The 19,365-nt window shown below is 36.9% G+C and overlaps 1 protein-coding gene across 12 annotated transcripts in view; it reads left to right on the top strand.

The window, feature by feature from the left end:
• Positions 1-19,365, top strand: part of MECOM (MDS1 and EVI1 complex locus) — a 573,098-nt gene that overhangs the window by 527,345 nt on the left and 26,388 nt on the right. For 6 of the 12 annotated variants that reach the window (XM_004447938.5, XM_012527080.4, XM_012527085.4 and 3 more), the window contains 5 exons: positions 925-1,141; positions 6,927-7,074; positions 8,315-8,471; positions 12,885-14,241; positions 16,578-16,665. In XM_004447938.5, coding sequence (XP_004447995.1) covers positions 925-1,141; positions 6,927-7,074; positions 8,315-8,471; positions 12,885-14,241; positions 16,578-16,665 — 1,967 coding nt within the window. The remainder of the gene's footprint in view (positions 1-924; positions 1,142-6,926; positions 7,075-8,314; positions 8,472-12,884; positions 14,242-16,577; positions 16,666-19,365) is intronic. The other 6 variants (XM_023590259.3, XM_004447937.5, XM_071214599.1 and 3 more) reach the window with 2 other exon arrangements.

Below are 19,365 nucleotides of genomic sequence, written 5' to 3'. Positions count from 1 at the left end.
CGTGGTTATAGCTGTATAAACAGGGATTATAAATTGTGTTGTGTGCCCTGGGTGCCTTTCAGCATCTTGAACTGCTTTCAGGACTTGATCTGTATCAGTGTGATTCCTCCATAGTATGGTGTCATTGACTGGCTAAAAGAGCTATTCAAATGGAAAGTCTAGAAAAATAATAGCGTCACTACCCGACACTTTAAATACTTGTTATCTCCAGTCCCCACATTACCATTGAACTACCTTACTGATATAAAGTGCAAATTCACAATATGCCTTTTTTATTTAACAAGTGCTGACCCTGGAGTAATATAAATTAGCCTAGAAAGGTACTAAAAACATCCTGTGTTTAGTAAGTCCAGATGAGTGTTTCTTTAGTTACTGATTTTAACCAGGCTTAAACCTAGTTCAGATAGGGCATTCATGTCCCATGTGTCACTGCAGGTAACATGGCATGGTGGGAAGTTTATGGGACAGAAATAGTGCAAATCCTGGCATAGTCATTTACTCCTATAATCCCTAAATGGGTCGCTTATCTTTTCTGAGCCTTGATTCTCTCGTCTGAATATCGGGACTGAAAATCTGACCTATCATTCCTCGTAATTAGGTTTTAAGGGATGCCAATAATCCCAGTGCAATGGTGAGAAAGTGGATGATGCTCAGGAAGTGGTAATTATTACTTTTAATATCCTGTGGACCTGAAAGTGTTTAGCTATAAATTTTCTTCTGATAAGGAGTCTGTACTGCCACTACAATACTCATTTGTGTTATTGTGCCACTCTCTGTCTGAGATTTTTTACCTGTATTATTTCTAATCCACACTGAAATTAAGGGTTAGAAATGACAATCCAAGAATTTCAATTGTATCCTCTATAATTCAATAACACCTGCTAGTTTGTGGTGACACTGCCTGACCGCAAATTATTTTCACAGAAGAACGGCAATATCGCTGCGAGGACTGTGATCAGCTCTTTGAATCCAAAGCTGAACTAGCAGACCACCAAAAGTTTCCGTGTAGTACTCCTCACTCAGCCTTTTCAATGGTGGAAGAGGACTTTCAACAAAAACTTGAAAGTGATAATGAGCTCCGAGAGATTCACGCCATCCAGGAGTGTAAGGAATGTGACCAAGTTTTTCCCGATTTGCAAAGGTTAGAAATGGCATATTGTACCACAAAGTTTGTTTATTTACTCTGCAATAAAATGTGGTTATGCTGAATTTTGAGAATCTAAGTAGATGGGAAATTTTATAACTGCAATGACCATTCAAGAGTCTTATGATATGCTCAGAAATCATTTTTTACCTTGAAAATCTTCATCTGTACAATATTTGCAGTGAAGTTGGCATTAGTTATCTTGATGTCTGATTGAAAATAATGTGGCATATTATTATTTAAATAGTGTTAACAGGATTCAAAAGTTAATATTAAAGTACAATTATGATTTGGGGAAAATCAAGAGTGCTGGAACAACAATGATGCTAATTGAAATAATCATATGCCAAGAAACTGTACCTCTAGGAACATTTAGATGAGTAAAAAAAAAGACTGATTCTGGTACTCATATAACAAAAAAATAGATGATCTTTTGATCGATCGGTATAATCTGTGAATTTAGTTTCAACAATTTATGCAAACTATACATATGTAACAGAATAAGAGAAGTGTGTTCAGTGATGAATGTTGAATTTCCTAAAAGGACAAAACAAACATGATGATCTTTATGAAATAATTCTTTAATATTTATTTTTAATTTATCAAAATTTTTTTGGAGAAGTTTTAAGTTTACAGAAAAATCATGCACAGAAAAATACATAGTTCCCATATACCCCCCTATCATTTTTGTTACAATTCACAAATGAACATGTTTATAGTTTGTATAACTATAATTATAACTATAACCTCTTGTTTCCAATAGTGTTCATTGTTTGTGCTGTACAATATTATGTTTTTTAAATTTATTCTAGTAACACACATATATATGTATATATACTTTTTAAAAAAGATTTATTTTTCTCCCCTTCCCCCGCCACCCTGGTTGTCTGTTCTCTGTGTCTATTTGCTGCATCTTCTTTGTCCGCTTCTGTTGTTGTCAGTGGCATGGGAATCTGTGTTTCTTTTTGTTGCGTCATCTTGTGTCAGCTCTCTGTGTGTGGGGCACCATTCCTAGGCAGGCTGCACTTTTTTTCGCGCTGGGCAGCTCTCCTTACAGGATGCACTCCTTGCACGTGGGGCTCCCCTACGCGGGGGACACCCCTGCGGGGCAGGGTACTCCTTTCACACATCAGCACTGCGCATGGGCCAGCTCCACATGGGTCAAGGAGGCCCGGGGTTTGAACCACGGACCTCCCATGTGGTAGACGGATGCCCTAACCACTGGGCCAAGTCCGTCACCTATACTTATTTTTAACAAAATGAAACTTATATGTCAGAGATATTATAGCCCTTTGAACTTATTCAAGAACATTTTATTTCTCTTAAAGAAAACAAAAACCATGGACCCTGCCCTTTACAAATTATTTTGGCTACTGTACTATAAAGTGGTTCTTTAAGATCTGTGATATATATAACTAACCAATAGGTATTATGTTTTTCTAACTAATGTTTTTTGTCTCAGTCCACAAACAGTTTTAATACTGGTATTCATTACTTTGCTTTCTTAAAAATACAATCAGTGGTATTTGGTATAATCACATAGTTGTGCATTTATCACTTTAATCACTTTTAGAACATTTTCATTATTCCAATAATATTTAATAGTAAAAATAAAAAACAAAAACATTACTTTGCTTTTAAATCCAGTAAAGATCCTTGGAACTTGTAATCAGAATTTCAAATGAACATAATACCATTATATTTAAATGAGTATAATGGTACAGTGAACTGGCCTTATTTAAGAGTGTAAATTATGCAGTTTGTCTTTGACACTCCACCTATGTCAATTTCACATTTTGTTTCCTGTCCTTCGTTAATACTGGCCCTTCTTCCCTCTTTTTTTTGCCTCCATATATTGTCCTGCATCACCTAGTTCAGCCTCTTTTAGGAAAGGATTTCATGTAGTAGTCATTCCCTGTAAAGACTAAAAGACTAAAAAGGCATCAGGTATAAGCCCTGCTTAGAGGAGACTGAGAGGAACGAATGAATCTCTGGCTTTGAACATTCAAGCCTAATTTAGCTGTTAGAGAGAGAAAACATTTTGGGGAATAAGAGGGCTTTCCCAGCACCCTTTAAACTCATCTTTATCACTTCATCTAACTTTGCATAGAGAATAAGCCTGTTTTATATATTGCTTGGTAAAGCATGGATTAGGAATAAAAAAATGTCAGAACAGGTCCCCTAAACATAATAGTGTCCAAATTAGAAAGCAAATTGAAACTAATAAATTTCAGTTGCTGGGGAAACATATTTACTCTGTAAAGCAATTTCTCTGAGGTTAGAGATTAAGTGTATTTCATCAATCTTTTTTTTCACCCAAAAAAAAAAAAAAAGGAAAACATTATAAAACAAAAAATCAACAGCCTAAACACTAAAATGTGATTCTTATTTCCTACTAAAAGTTTGTAGCAATCCATCTAAAATGGATAATGCTTCTTAATCAAAACAGCTGAGAGAATAAGCCTAAATTAACTCAGTACTGAAACCAATTGTCAGTTTAGTTGATTCAGTCAAACATTCAGTGGAAAACAATAAGGAAACCTAATTACCTGGCATTTTATGATCCCTCAAAATTTACTTTTTGGTAACCCAGGCAGATGGATGTAGTATGACTGTGAACTGGATGTCAGTCCTCCATGTGGTATTGGGGTTATATAGTATATAATTTAGCTACCTGCGGACGTACATTCCCTGAATATTTTCCACTATATTGAAAGCTATGTTGTTACACTGTATCTTAAACAAATGAATGCTTGTTTCTTGACATGTGTGTATCATTGTTTTCTGTATCTTTTAAGTAAAATATTGAGAAAAGAAGGTAAAAAAGAAAAAAACAAAGGTTGACATGCAATAGATGAAAAGAATCCAGAAGGCTGAGTGAAGTTTATAGGATGGGGTAAAATTTCATGAGAAGTGGGAAAGTCTCACTAATGATTTGCTTTGTGAGAGCCAGTGACTTTTTTCCCCCTTTCTATCCCAATTAGCTGATATCTGACCATTCAAGAGAATACTATGGATTCTTTGCTAGATTACAAGAAGGAAAGGAAATCCACTTACTTTGCTGTCATTCTTTTCCTTTAGGTGTCATCTACTCATAAAATATACTTAAAAGTATACTATATTATTGGCATTGGAGGAGAGGAATAAAATTCAATGAATAGAATCTTTTGGCACTAGATTTCAAGTTTATGATTTGACAAACACCCTATCAGAATATAAGTCATAAAATGATGAGTTTTCATGGGTTGCTGAAGATGGGCACCGATATCCCTGATATCCTGATTCTGTTTGATATTTATTGCAGTTTTTGGTATCTCACTCTTAATGAACTCTTTCTTAGCATTTCAATTTCTCTAATAGCAGATTACATATGGTAGACAAAGACAGAACTTTTCTTGTGACTCCACACATCTGTACTCTTCTGGCACCTTTGGTCACAGAGATATCACTCATTGTGCCCAAGTAAAATAGCATTTCCAACTCCACTGACTCATGAGGCAGGGAAAATAAGTTCATGAGCAATATGAAGATACTTGTAGAAAGGAAGCTGAGGAAGAGAGAAAATGTGGGAAAGATCTTTCTAATTCCTCAAGTTATGACAATGGGCAATGCATTTTTTACACACACTCTCACATATCTAGTCCACACAACCACTGGGTAATACAGTCGAGATGCACAAAGGTTTTAATTGATACTCAAATTTAGAATCTTTATTTCAAAGAGAAAGAAAAAGTAGAAAATAAAATAAGAGTGCTTTCACACTTGGTAAATTTTGTTTTAAATAACTTTTCCTTACGGAAAGTTTGAAACATGCATATAACTAGAGAGGATGGTATAACAAACCCCCCACTCTGCTTCAATAATTATTATGTAAGATCATTCTTTCCTTGATTATACCCTATTGGGATTATTTTGAAGCAAATCCCAGACATTATATCATTTCATGCATAAATAGTTCAGTAAGTATCTCTGGAAATTAAGGACTCTTTTAAAACAAAAGCTCAATACCATATAAAACATAATAATTCCTTATTATTTTAAAATATTTAATCAGTGTACATATTCCCCCAGTTATCTCATAACTTTAATAGGTTTTTGCATGAATTAATATCAAAACAGATTCCACACATTACAATTTGTTGACATGCCTTTTAGGTTTCTTTTGATCTATAGGTCTCCCAATCTGTCTGTCTGTCTGTCTCTCTCTATTCTCCCATTCTCTCGTATTGCAATTTATTTAGAAAAGAGACTGAGCTGATTTTCCTGTGACATTTCCTCCAGCCAAGATTCTACTCATTTTATACCTTTGGTGTTCTTTAACATCTTTCTCTGTCCCCTGCATTTCCTATACTCTTGTAATTACATTCCAAGCCCCAATCAGATTCAGGTTCAATGTCTTAGCAAGAATACCTCATTGATGGTGTCATTTATTTCCATCAGGAGACACATCATGGATTGCACTGATTAATTAATTCTTAAGAGACTCCAAAATGATTGTATTTTAATTCTATCAATCTTTCATCATTTGTTATCTGGATTAATTCTGTATAGAGAAACTTCCCTGGGGAGGAAAGGCAGGGCATGTGCATGAGTTTTCTCCTTTATTAGTTTTCAGAATGAGTTTGACTTGCCAGCATCTTTGAGGGGTGACCTATGAGGCTCTGCTTGTGTGTTTTTGAATATCATTTTTATTAAAAGACATTATTCTTATTGACACTTAAATTGCCGCATCTATGGCCAGTGGGAGCCTCTTCAAGTTGGCAGCCTAATTCTCTTGACAAAATTTTTACTTTTCTTGCTTTTTGCTGTAGCAAGATGTTCAAAGCCCATCTTGTATATTTCTTGCTTCAGATTTGAAGCCAGCTGTTCTTCAAGGAGCTCAGGTTACCTTAGTGGAGGGCGATATCTCAGTGTGTTTGTGTATGTGTATTCAGTCAACAATGGGTTGTAAACATCCGAGGACTTTCACAGTAATCCATTATCTATAACATTTGCTATTCATTACATTCATGCAATTTCTCCTGCATGTTTTAAGGAAGGGAGAGAAACATTTGAGAAGGAAAAATATTCTAAGCTCTAAAACATTTTTTCTTCAAATGGTTAGATTTATCTCTAACCATGTTTGTCTTTTGAGAGGCATTCACTTAAAATATTATACAGTTTTCCTATCTAATTTATAGGTATATATATTCAATATATATAAATAACAGCATGTATTAAATATATTTATCTCCATGTGTTTGCCATCCGTCAATCAATCCAGGGTCATTTTGGAAAGGTGCTTATTGAGTAGTTAGCTTGCAGTTCAATTTACCATGTGGTGACAAGGATGAAAACAAAAGGTCTTTTTTTTTTTTTTTAACCTAGAGGTTATATACATTAAACAAAATGCCCACTTACATGTTCTCTAAGCTTTTTTTTTTTTAACATTTCTATTGCGTGTTTGTGTTTGAATTAAGTGGGTATTAGTAATAAGTGTTGCTATTAGAATGGTGTAGTGAATCCAGAACTAGACAAGCAGCTCATTGTTTCCTGTGCCCCTCGTTTGGCAGATAATCCCTGTTAGCTGTATCAGACTTATTTTCTAACAACATGGTCACTTCTCTGTGTTGGTGAGAGAGTCTATAAAACATAAAATGTACTTTGTCTGTCTCAAGTCTGTTTCTTCTCTTCCCTGCTCCTCATCTCAGTTCCTTTCTTATTTCTCTAGTTGCCAGTTGGATTAGTAATAAAATGTTTTCTTTGTCACCATGTCTTATTACATCAATTGTTCTCTTAACAGCCTGGAGAAACACATGTTGTCACATACTGAAGAGAGGGAATACAAGTGTGATCAGTGTCCCAAGGCATTTAACTGGAAGTCCAATTTAATTCGCCACCAGATGTCACATGACAGTGGAAAGCACTATGAATGTGAAAACTGTGCCAAGGTACAGTGAATTTGTAGGCTATTTAGTCTCTCTCTGTCATCTTGCTCTCTCTTAATCCATCATGTGCTACGATATATAAAAATAAGCCTTGAGAGGGGAAACTATAAATATCTTGAGAAAAGTAGACTGAGTGTTGTATGCTAAAAGGCATTAGTCCCGTGTATGAAAACACTTAGTGGGTATCCTTTTATTTTTGTAAGGGAGGAAGTGAGGCTTAATGGTGAGTTCCCAAACTAGGTGTCAGAAATTTTTGGTAAATTCCTGGTTCTGCTACTGACTTGCCAGTATGGAATTGTTTTACGGCCTTATGGGGAAAGAAAATTGTATCCAATGCACATTACTGATTTCTTTTAATAGCAATTTGCAAGGAAGCCACAGAAAATAGTTCTGAATGCCTAGTCCGAAAGAATGGGATACTACTAAATTTGCGGATTTTTCCACACAAATCTCCTCCATAAGTCATGACTTGGTTCTAATTAGAAAGGGGCCTTACTTTGGTGGCTGGTTCTGGCCAAGGATATGGGTGAAATGAAAGCAATCCACTTAGACAAGAATTGTAGTCTAAATGCATTTATTTTTGTGTTTTTCAATTACGAGGAAGGATGTATTGGTATCATTAAAATGGCTTTGTATTTCCAAAACTTTTTGTAGCATTTGGGTACTTTTTTTTCATTCCAGTGGGAACTGTACCACTTGAAATCATCTTTAGAGACATTTTTGTTCCCAGATGTGTGGGTAGTTTTTCACTTTTTAATACAATATCCATGTGTTTAGCCAACGGAATGATTTTGACTTACTGTTAATTTACTGAAACACAGTGTTAGAATTTAACCCCTAGAGGACCTCCTTAAAATAGATTTGAGACCCATTAGTCAAAATCCCTCAGATTTCGTCCATAACATATCTTTGCTTGAAGGGTGGGCACAGCATACCGAATTTAATCCTGGCATGGCTGGCATCTTCTTTTTCAATTCTAATCACTGCAGATGGGCTCGAAAAGGCCTTTAATATGGCCGAGTAAGGCCACTCTTTAGGCTGTTCTCCTGATACCAAGGAACACTCCGGGCCATGGATACGAAGTTGAATAACTTATGGCCCCTACCCTAGAGGAGCATACACTTTGCGTCTCTGGAGAAAATAAACAAAAACAAATAAACGAATTTGCTTCTCGAGTCCTTCCTGGTCTTCCTTGTGGTGTCCTTGAGTTAAGTTTCTTGATTAATCAGTACTCATTTCCTAGCAGGTTTTCACGGACCCCAGCAACCTTCAGCGACACATTCGCTCTCAGCATGTCGGTGCCCGGGCTCACGCTTGCCCGGAGTGTGGCAAAACATTTGCCACTTCGTCAGGCCTCAAACAGCACAAGCACATCCACAGCAGTGTGAAGCCCTTTATCTGTAAGTTTTGGTTTTTTTTAAACACTCCAGCCCTCCTTCCTGCATCTGTCTCTTCTCAAAAAAGCACCGGGATCAGGAGAGCGGCTGTTAAGGGGGTCGCCACTTAGCTCTTTATGGTCCGATCCGGTAGGGCTATTTTCTATTACAAGAAAATCTTTTATAACCAGATCCATGGTGTTTGTCTATGATCCCTGGGGTGCTTTCTTTTAGATGAAATCAATAAGAGGTAGAGAAAAGAGAAGTCGTTAAATAATGAAAGGGAAGCCTCCCCAGGTTGTGGGGTTTAATAGAGACAACCAGATTTGTCTCACACTGTAAATGTTCATGGCTTTGTAAAAAGGCAAATAGCAGATATCACTAAACAAGATGAAGTGATAAAACCTGCTCCAGATCAGAAAGCGCTGGAAGAACCACACCTGCAAGTAGGCTTGGAACTCTGTGTGTGTGTGTGAGTGTGCATGTGTGTGGAGACAGAGGAATCAAGTGACCTTTAATCTACCTGTTGTTATGATCACAGGCTTCGGATGGGTACTTTTCTATTATTTGGAAAGCAGAGCATTTTCACTTTGATGCTGCTTCTCTTTGCCCACTGCACTAAAGCAAATTTAAAGGCTGTGTGTCTTCAGAGGACATCTATTCTGACCACCTCCTTAGAATGTCCCTGTAACACTTTAGTAACACACTTCAAATAAAGTAAGATTCGGCCCTCATTTACTGTTTCTTGCATCTACCATTCCTGTACGAGGTATTGTACTACCGTATTTCATAAGGAAAATCAGTTCTCAGTCTATCAAGGCAATGACTCTGGGGTTCTTTTAATCCATTGCTTGGCTGTGCCTGTAAACACAGTGATTCATTCAGGTGCATTACTAACTTCAGGACTGATTGTGGATCCAGACATGCAAAGAAGTGGTTGAAGATTACTCAGTAGTTGGCAAAACTTCTTGGGAACCCCTTGCTATAATTTTCCTGACAAATACCTGATAATTTATAGGAAGTATATGAGACACTACTATAGAACCTGATGGGAAAAAACCTTATTTTCATGCCACATGGCAATGTTGGAAATGAACCTTCTTTCTCTTTGACTTGACTCAGCCCTTTCTTGTGCTTCCAAGTACCAGGAGAGCTTTCCTTTCCCTTTTCAGCTTGCACTAGAGTCCGATTTTTCTCATATGTTATTCTGTTCCCTGAGTTAAATGCTGAGGACTAGCGGGTAAACAAAAGGGTGCTCTGGAGTCATGGGAAATTAAGTATACAATGGAAATTTTACATTTCTGGTCTCAAGAAGGCATTTCTGACTCTAGGTTGTAGTGCCATAAAAATGTATTTGGAAGTTCTGTGAGCCTATGGTATTAAGTAGTTCATTTATTTCAGATTTCTCAAATAAATTTTGGTAAGTTTTTTATACTTTTGTGGGAAAAACAGTAGAATAGACCCCAATGAATTATGAGCACTCATAAATGCCTTCCCAATTATTTAAAAATAAAAGTCAGAATATAGAGATTCCTATCATCTAAGATTCTGGAATCTGGAATTTTAATTGTGTTATAATCAAGTGTTCTACCCTAAAGAGCTACAGGTTATCCCTTCCCAATCAGACTGAGTGAACTATTTCCCTGAATGTATTTTCTGTAATTATTGGTAAATTTAAATAGCAGATGCCATTCTTCAAATATAAAATCTGACAGGGAACCATGGAGTAATTACGAGTAATAGCCATGTAATTTCAGAACAAAAGAGTTTAAGGATCAAGAGTTGGTGTGGGGAATTTGGAATGGAGGAGGTTCACCTAGAGTTGATATCTGTTGCTCACCAGAAGGCCACACACCATGATGTACCCCTGCTGGTGTGTTTATGGCAACTGTCTCTTATTTCAGTGTACTGCCGAGCTTGAGCCCAAGTCACCAGCACTAAGCTAATTACTCACTGCCTTTACAGAAATCGCCAGCCTTCCCAAATAGAAACCACATGCTCTAATAGGCTAAATATATTCAAAATACCTCTTAATTTATTTAATAAGTAGAAAAATGCAACTCTAACTGCTGGCTAATTCCTTACTATTGAGAAAATTATGGTAGGGTATAGACCTCAACATGAATTGAACCAGTTTACCTGGAGGCCTTGTGGTTTGTGGTAGGCCAGACCTTCTAGTGATGAAAGCAAAGCCTCTGCGGAAGGAAACATCCCAGGGCCTATGCTCTTAAGACCGGACTCAAATGCTGCTCATCTGTTCAACAAGAGTGGACAATCAGGAAAGCCAAATGTACCTCCTATTATTCCAATATAGAGAAGGTATTAATCTTCTTAAATCTATCCATCTGTAAAATTTTAAGAACACGTTTCATGGAAAGAAGTGAAGAAAGCAGCATATCTCTGACAAAAAATTATAAGCCTTTGAAAAACATATGGCTTGGTTGGCTGCCCATCAAGCCATTTTTTCCCAATTCCTTTTAAAGCTCAGAAAGAAGAAAGGTGTTGCATTCTTAGTGAGAGGATTTTTATAGTTCCAACAACATTTTTTTAAAGGAGATACCTTGTACATGGGAAGCAGGCGCTCAACCATTGAGCTACACCCACTCCCCTGTAACATTTTATTTACTATTTCTTGTTATTCCTCACAGCTGAATTTGTTTAGTATAACTGATGGAAGTCTGATGTTTCTACTCTCCCCGTCATATAATTTTAATTACTGAATCAAAGTATTTAAATAGATTATTATTTTTTGTGTGTAGTTAAGTAGTATATACTTTTAAGGCAGACTCTGTCCAATATATTCCAGTAGGACAATTTGAAAAGAAATCACCCACGTTTTCTCTTCCTGTTAAAATGCTTGCTACAGCCCCTACAATGTCCTGAGTCATCCCACAATTGAAGACTCCTCTAGTATCACCACCCACACTGATATATGCAGCAACACATTTCAACCTTTATCAGTAAAAGAAATAGATATGCAATTCCTTGGCACTCTGTGTTTGGAAGTATGTGGAATTATCCAAGTTCTAGATGAGATTTCTTTGACTGAAGGTCTGTAAAATCCCCTTTCCATGAGGGTTTTTTGGTTGTGTTTGAATTGTCTTGAATTAGGAACTCAGTCACTCTCCACCACATAAAAACAATGAATGTTGCATTTTTATCTTCAGTTTAATCTCTTAGAATACATTGGTTTCAGTACTCCCCTACAAGGCAAATCACTGTGAAGAACATTAAAGTGAGCTCACACGTAAAGTGGGCTCATCCTCACTACAGTACACTAAAATATGAGGCTCAGGAAACTGATACTATAATCCTCCTGGGCTGTGAAGTAAGTGGGCTCTCTACCTAGGAAGGGAGTTCTTAAAGGCTTAGGGGGTTTGGCCTTAAAATCTACTTAGCTATGTTCACGGCTAGGAGAGGAGGAAGACCCTATAGTTTATTGGCGCACTTTGTGGTGAAGAAGGCCTGCTCACAGCCACACGCACTGCTGAACCCTCTCTGGAGTGGAGCAGTCAAAGCCCTCTCCCCGCTTACCATACTTGGCTGCAAGACGTAGAAGTCAAGCCCCGAGATAAACGGTGAAGATATGACAAGAAGTGGACATGTTTCCCAAGGACGGGGGTTTCATAAGTGCAGGAAGGTTAGCGCAGTCACTGGTGTGAGGGGAAGTCAGAGGACGTGCTCATAGTTCATGGGAACCAGCAATGCAGGATGGGCTACATTCAATTTAGTTTCCTTTGCAGGCTTAAAATAGAGCCATTGTAAATTATGTCAGTCTTTCTCAAATCATGAAAATGATTGTTAAAAATGTCTCAGAATACACAATGTGCATTGTTGTGTGGCTTTGATGTGTGAATGATGAGAGCATATGATATAATACTAACTAAATAATAGTTGAGCAGCCACAGGCTTTTTCCCCAAGGGGAGAAGGAATAAAGGTGAAGTTTCTGGGTGAGGGAAAAGACTGCTTTATTTTCTTTGTGTGCTTTCAACATTGAATTATTTAAATGGTCTAAAGTTGTAATAGGGTTCCTGTTGTGTTTCGGGCTTCATACTTTATAAGACTCCAATTTTTAAGATTTTATTCGTATGCGTTAGTAAATGGGTGGGGAATCATTGCATGTTGGAATTTGACCTGTCCATAAATATTTAAGTACACAGATATGCAGAATATTATGCAATGGGGGTGACGGAATATTTATATTCCATAAATTTATATGGAATCTTTGTGCTGCCTCAAGACATTTGTCAGGTTGGATGCCTTGCTTTGGAATCTAGTGAAAAGGGGGTTTTCTGTATTTGGAGCACCCAGATTGGTGCCTCCAACATCTCTTTCTGGCTTCTAATTGAAATTTTGGGTAAACCAATTGTGATACTTGCTAAATTCAGAAGCAATTGCCATAAAGCCTGAGATTCTTTTTTGTTGTTTGCACACAGGTGAGGTCTGCCATAAATCCTATACTCAGTTTTCAAACCTTTGTCGTCATAAGCGCATGCATGCTGATTGCAGAACCCAAATCAAGTGCAAAGACTGTGGACAAATGTTCAGCACTACGTCTTCTTTAAATAAACACAGGAGGTTTTGTGAGGGCAAGAACCATTTTGCGGCAGGTGGATTTTTTGGCCAAGGCATTTCACTTCCTGGAACCCCAGCTATGGATAAAACGTCCATGGTTAATATGAGTCATGCCAACCCGGGCCTTGCTGACTATTTTGGCGCCAATAGGCATCCTGCTGGTCTTACCTTTCCAACAGCTCCTGGATTTTCTTTTAGCTTCCCTGGTCTGTTTCCTTCCGGCTTGTACCACAGGCCACCTTTGATACCTGCTAGTTCTCCTGTTAAAGGACTATCAAGTACTGAACAGACAAACAAAAGTCAAAGTCCCCTCATGACACATCCTCAGATACTGCCAGCTACACAGGATATTTTGAAGGCACTATCTAAACACCCACCTGTAGGGGACAATAAGCCAGTGGAGCTCCAGCCCGAGAGGGCCTCTGAAGAGAGGCCCCTTGAGAAAATCAGTGACCAGTCAGAGAGTAGTGACCTTGATGATGTCAGTACGCCAAGTGGCAGTGACCTGGAAACAACCTCGGGCTCTGATCTGGAAAGTGACATTGAAAGTGATAAAGAGAAATTTAAAGAAAATGGTAAAATGTTCAAAGACAAAGTAAGCCCTCTTCAGAATCTGGCTTCAATAAATAATAAGAAAGAATACAGCAATCATTCCATTTTCTCACCATCTTTAGAGGAGCAAACTGCGGTGTCAGGAGCTGTGAATGATTCTATAAAGGCTATTGCTTCTATTGCTGAAAAATACTTTGGTTCAACAGGACTGGTGGGGCTGCAAGACAAAAAAGTTGGAGCTTTACCTTACCCTTCCATGTTTCCCCTCCCATTTTTTCCAGCATTCTCTCAATCAATGTACCCATTTCCTGATAGAGACTTGAGATCGTTACCCTTGAAAATGGAACCCCAGTCACCAAGTGAAGTAAAGAAACTGCAGAAGGGAAGCTCTGAGTCTCCCTTTGATCTCACCACTAAGCGAAAGGATGAGAAGCCCTTGACCCCAGTGCCCTCCAAGCCTCCACTGACATCTACCACAAGCCAAGACCAGCCCCTGGATCTAAGCATGGGCAGTAGGAGTAGAGCCAGCGGAACGAAGCCGACGGAACCTCGGAAAAACCATGTGTTTGGAGAAAAGAAAGGGGGCAACGTTGAACCAAGACCAGCGTCAGATGGTTCCTTGCAGCATGCTCGACCCACTCCTTTCTTTATGGACCCGATTTACAGGTAAGGGTAGATGAGAGACAATTGACTGTGAACATATGGACCAAAGGCAGTTTTTAGGCTATGAGGTTACGGTTTTTAACAATTCATTTTATTATTTTCAATTAGAGAGTGAACTTGTTTGATCTAGTGAATTCATTCTTTGTTCAGAGAATTAGTTCATTAGGTTTGGACTTATTTTTAAATGTCTCTGAAGTTGGGAGTTTGAAAAACGTCCATATATTTTTTTTTCCCTTGACAATAAATTTATTTTTAAACACATTTTTTTTTTTTGGAGTGGAAAATATGGCAAAGTCATATTTAAGGCAAGTTGTCAAGGGGCGGAAGAATGAGGCTCCCAAAGGATTAATGCAAATATGTGTGGGTATTTAAATGGGTCAGGTTATTTGGAATAAGATAGGATATATATAACAGCAAGAGTCTACTCTTTGTTAACCTACCACACATCCCTAACACATACTGGTCATAGTCTGTTTCTAAATAAATCTCTTAAGAGGTCCAAGTAAATGAAATATTAACCACAAAAAATGTTTTGTATATGTGAGAGGTCAACTTAAAAACGTGTCTACACTTACTGATGGAATCTAACATTCATTATCCATTTTCCTTTGATGCATCCAAAATTTCTTTGGGCAGAACTTGCATGTTGTGATAAAAAAAACCTCTTGGGCAGTATTCTTTAACACTCATTTGACCATTCAGAGTGACCTAGTTCTTACGTAGTAGTTTCCTTTAAGATGTATAAATAACAACAAATATGTTTTCATGTATTTTAAGTATTACCCAGCATTCTCACATTTACGTTCTCATTCACGTTTTGAACATTGTCAAAAACTAATTTTTATGGACGTATTTAAGATGAGAGTGTTTGCATATTTTGGCTGATTCTCTTTTATGAGGAGATGATTTTGTGCTTTTTTTCAATCAGCAATGTTTATTGACTTCCTATTTTTTAATAGATACTAGAACTGAAAAATTTTTTTAAAAATTCTTCTTCTACCTATCTAACTACAATACATTAACAATATGAAGGCTTACCCCATTTGTGACAAGGGGAGTAAAAAAGGACAATATAAAAATATCTCACAGCGATGTGTGGGCACTTTTTCCCCCCTCACTTGCTATGTCTTAATTCCCATGGCAATCCCATCACTAGAGAAGGAAAAACTGATCTTCCATATTATTGTATGTAGATTGTATGTTACACACTTTCAGTATGGTTGTATTTCCAACTCTGTGATATATCTCTGGGTTGATGATTTCTCAGACTTTCTTTCTTAGAGCCTCCCAGTGGCAATGGGTTTCTGATTCCTACATATAACAGTTGCATAACCTCACGTTTTTTGCTCACTTAGTCTAGTCTCCATCTTCCATCCGGTGTTTCAGCTCAATTAATGTCCTAGACGTGTCATTTCACCAAACTTTTGAAAGGCCAAAACCCAAGTTTTGAAGTCATACCCGGATTGAAATCTGTTTTCCCACATCCTAGGTTTTTTTTCCCATCCATAAAATGGGTATAATATATTCTACCTCAGTAAGTGAAATAGTGTATGCAAAACACCACATATTTTCAAGAAATAGCTGTTTGTATTCTTTTTTTTTTTCTATTTTTAAAGTGTACTCATTTAAGAGTTTTCAAATATATGGTAAAAGAAACTAACTCACCTAATGGTGTTATTCTATGTGCTTAACAGAAATTAGAATGACAAACATTTCAAAAGTAGAAGAAAGGACATATAGATAAGTTTTATCCTTCTCTCCCCAACTTCAAAATGTTCCTCATCCATGCCTTATCACACGCCTGTGAACTTCCCTGTCTATCAGCAGTGGCATTCAAAGGAAGATGCCAAGACCTCAAAGTGTGGCTAGCAGTGTATGCAGTGTGATTGGAAAGTCCCCTTTCATCATTAGCAAATATGGAAGAAATATAATGTCTATTGGGGGGAATACCTTTTTGGTAGAAAATAGCTAGATTTTCCAAAATTAGCTACATCCTCATGATTTCAACACTACCAAGCATTCTTGTTTATATTTGAAATAGGTAACTAATTTGTGACAAATATTTCCAATATAATGACTTCTTATCGGTCATATTTTCCCATTTTTATTACTAGGAATTCAATAGGATCTTTCCATCGTAAATGGCCATCTTTCTCCAGGCACCGAGGAGTTTCATGTGTGTTCTTTAAGAAATGAACAGACTTCTTTGTATTTTTATTAGCTTGTTTCCCAGAAACCTACCATTTGCTTATTGTTAGCCATTTTAAATTTCAGTGGTTATATAGTGAGTAATACATGAGAATAATTCATCTCCAGCAAATCTAATTTTAATCTTTCAGAGTAGAGAAAAGAAAGCTAACTGACCCACTTGAAGCTTTAAAAGAGAAATACTTGAGACCTTCTCCTGGATTCTTGTTTCACCCTCAAGTAAGTATTCTGAGTTTGAGACTTCGAGCTTGTAAACTAACTTGTTGATCCTGAAAAGCAGGTGCAATGAAATGAAAGAAATCTTGAGAACATTAGGATTTCCTATGACGCTGATGTGGAACAACACAGGAAATTCTAGGAGAATTAAAATCCAAGCTTTTTAAAAGAAAAAAGTAATCGATCCCTGTGTAAAGTGTCATGGTTTTAGTTTTAAATTATTGTCTGCTGGTAACTGCTTATTACGTCACAATGCAGTCTGGATTGAGCAAAATTCAGAAAAGCAAATGAATATTGGCGTTGTCTTTTCTATTTAAAGGTTACTGATACTAAGAAACAGATCATACTGTGACTCGTCCCAAATTCTTGAAGGTCATATTTTTTTAGTGCTTAGATGAAAACAGGAAATGAGTCTACCTGACAAGTTGTTACCATAGAGGGCGAAGGAATTTATCTAGAGACCACTGGGCATTCCAGCGAAGTTCTGTAATTGTACAAGAATTTACCACTTTGTATGGAGCTATTTGCTGAATGAAGCTGTGTTGATTTATCAAAATATATATGATTTCTCATTACAAGGCAAATACAAAGCAGTATTATCTAATTGGTTCATCTCTATGTTTTTACACATTTGGTCAATTTTTTTAAAACTGACTTACATATCCACCAACATGTAGAACATCGTATTGAAAGAGCAAATATATAAACATCTTGAATATGTTTTTCAATTTATATATGTTTTTGTTTAAATGATAAAAGTCCTGGTCTTTATAGATAGTAAGCAAAATTTCCATGAAAATTCTTGAAAAGTTTAAAGTAATTTGTTCAACTGCAATTTGTTCAAAATAAAAATGCTGCTTTCCTAATAAAATTAGTGAAGGTTTGTGTAAGCTGTCTTACAGACAGTTAAGAGGAAATTAAATCATCTTGAGATTTATATGAATTTTTTCCCTCTCTGTTCCTCCTTCTTCACTTTTACAACGTTTCTGAACAGAGTATGAGAGCTGAAACACCGTCTCTTGAATTAGAGGTCCCTATCATTTCTCAAAAATTCTCACTCTATTGGAATTATATACCTACTTCAAACAGAGAATATATATGTTTTAGTATTCAAGGTTATAAAAATATTCTAATATAACAACTCCTCATTGGTCATATTTCCTCATTTTTATTACTGGCAGTTTAGGTAGTATTAATTTTATATTGGAAGGCTAAGGAAGGCTTTCATTTGCATAATTAAAAGAAGCAAGTTCTAAAATGGTAAATGCTCATCAGGTACTCATATTTTATATTTAGGCTGTTTATGAATTTCTCTTGTAGGTTTCATAGATTAATGAACCTGAATGTAATGTACATTTTGTGACAGATATTACACAGAAGTGTACATCTCTTTGATAACTTCCTTTTCAATTACAACTGAATGCTTATAATCATATGATTTATATAGATTTAACTACAACAATCAGATTATTTTCATATTATGAAAATCTTAAAAGTCTATAATTAACCACTTCAAAATTAAGGTCTATGGGTTCATGGTATAGTGGAAAAAAATTAAAATGGGGTTCAGTGACTTTGAGTAACCCAGTCTGCCTGGCTTAGTTTTCTTATCTGCAAAATGAGGGAGTTGGGTGTAAGATCCCACCCCTCTGATACCCAAAGATCTCTATTAAGCAAGGTAAATTTACTGGTATATCAGATGGATAATTTTATCTACCAAAAATCTGCATGTGCATACAGTTGATATAAATATATACATGTTTTGTTCATGAAATACTATGAGAGAAAAACATACTCTATTTTAATCTTCTCAAAGTTAATGGAAAGATCATCAAAGATGAGGCACATGCACAGTACCTGAAACGCAGAAATCACTCCCCCAGATCTTTGCATATCTGTCTTTGGGAACACAGTAGCAGAGTGGGCATTTCCTTGTGAAGCCAGGGACTGCCCATTGCTTCATTTTGCTATTAGAAGGGGACCCAAGAATGAAAATCAAAATATTTCAGCCTGGCAGGTCGTGAATACTTTCCGATCAGCATGGACTCCGGCCGTTCTGGTAGTGTTTTCATTGTTGGCTGGTGGGGCTATGTGAGGGATCTTTTTGGGGCCATGGTAGCAGGGGAGGAGCACTGCTCCTATAGAAAAGTTTTATTATTTTTATAACCATCATGGCTGCTTTAGAGTGTAATTGCTGTTTATCACTGGGATACCAGCAGCATAAAGACTGTTGCCTGGGAGAAGCTTAGGCCATCCTGCATTTTCATCAGGTCTCAGACCAAACAGGTCTCTTCTTTCAGAAATTCACCTCAGATATTCAGAAGTTACAAGAGAATTTGGTTTTTTTTTCTTCCTGAAGGTCTATTAATTCCACTGTAGCCTGAAGATGCACCTTAAGCAAACAAACAGAAAAAACTGGACAGGATTTAGGGCCAGAAATAACTGCTTTAGTACTTGCTTTATTACTTATTAGCAAAAGTGCTTAGGTTTTGAGTGAGATAGTTCATCTCTCTGAGCCTTAGTTTCTCAGTCAGTATAATGAGGGTAGCCCTGCCAGCCTTACAGGGTAGTTGTAAGGATCGGTATTCATGCATATAATGTGTTTAGAATGTGGTTGGACCTAAATGAGGAAAAGTTATTATTATTTTTGGATGCAGAATCTTTACATTTTGAATACAAAGGAATGCCAAGAAAATACCCTCC

This window comes from Dasypus novemcinctus, chromosome 4 (assembly GCF_030445035.2).
Source record: "Dasypus novemcinctus isolate mDasNov1 chromosome 4, mDasNov1.1.hap2, whole genome shotgun sequence".
Classification (NCBI taxonomy): Eukaryota; Metazoa; Chordata; class Mammalia; order Cingulata; family Dasypodidae; genus Dasypus; species Dasypus novemcinctus.
This window is presented reverse-complemented; position numbering and strand designations above follow the sequence as displayed.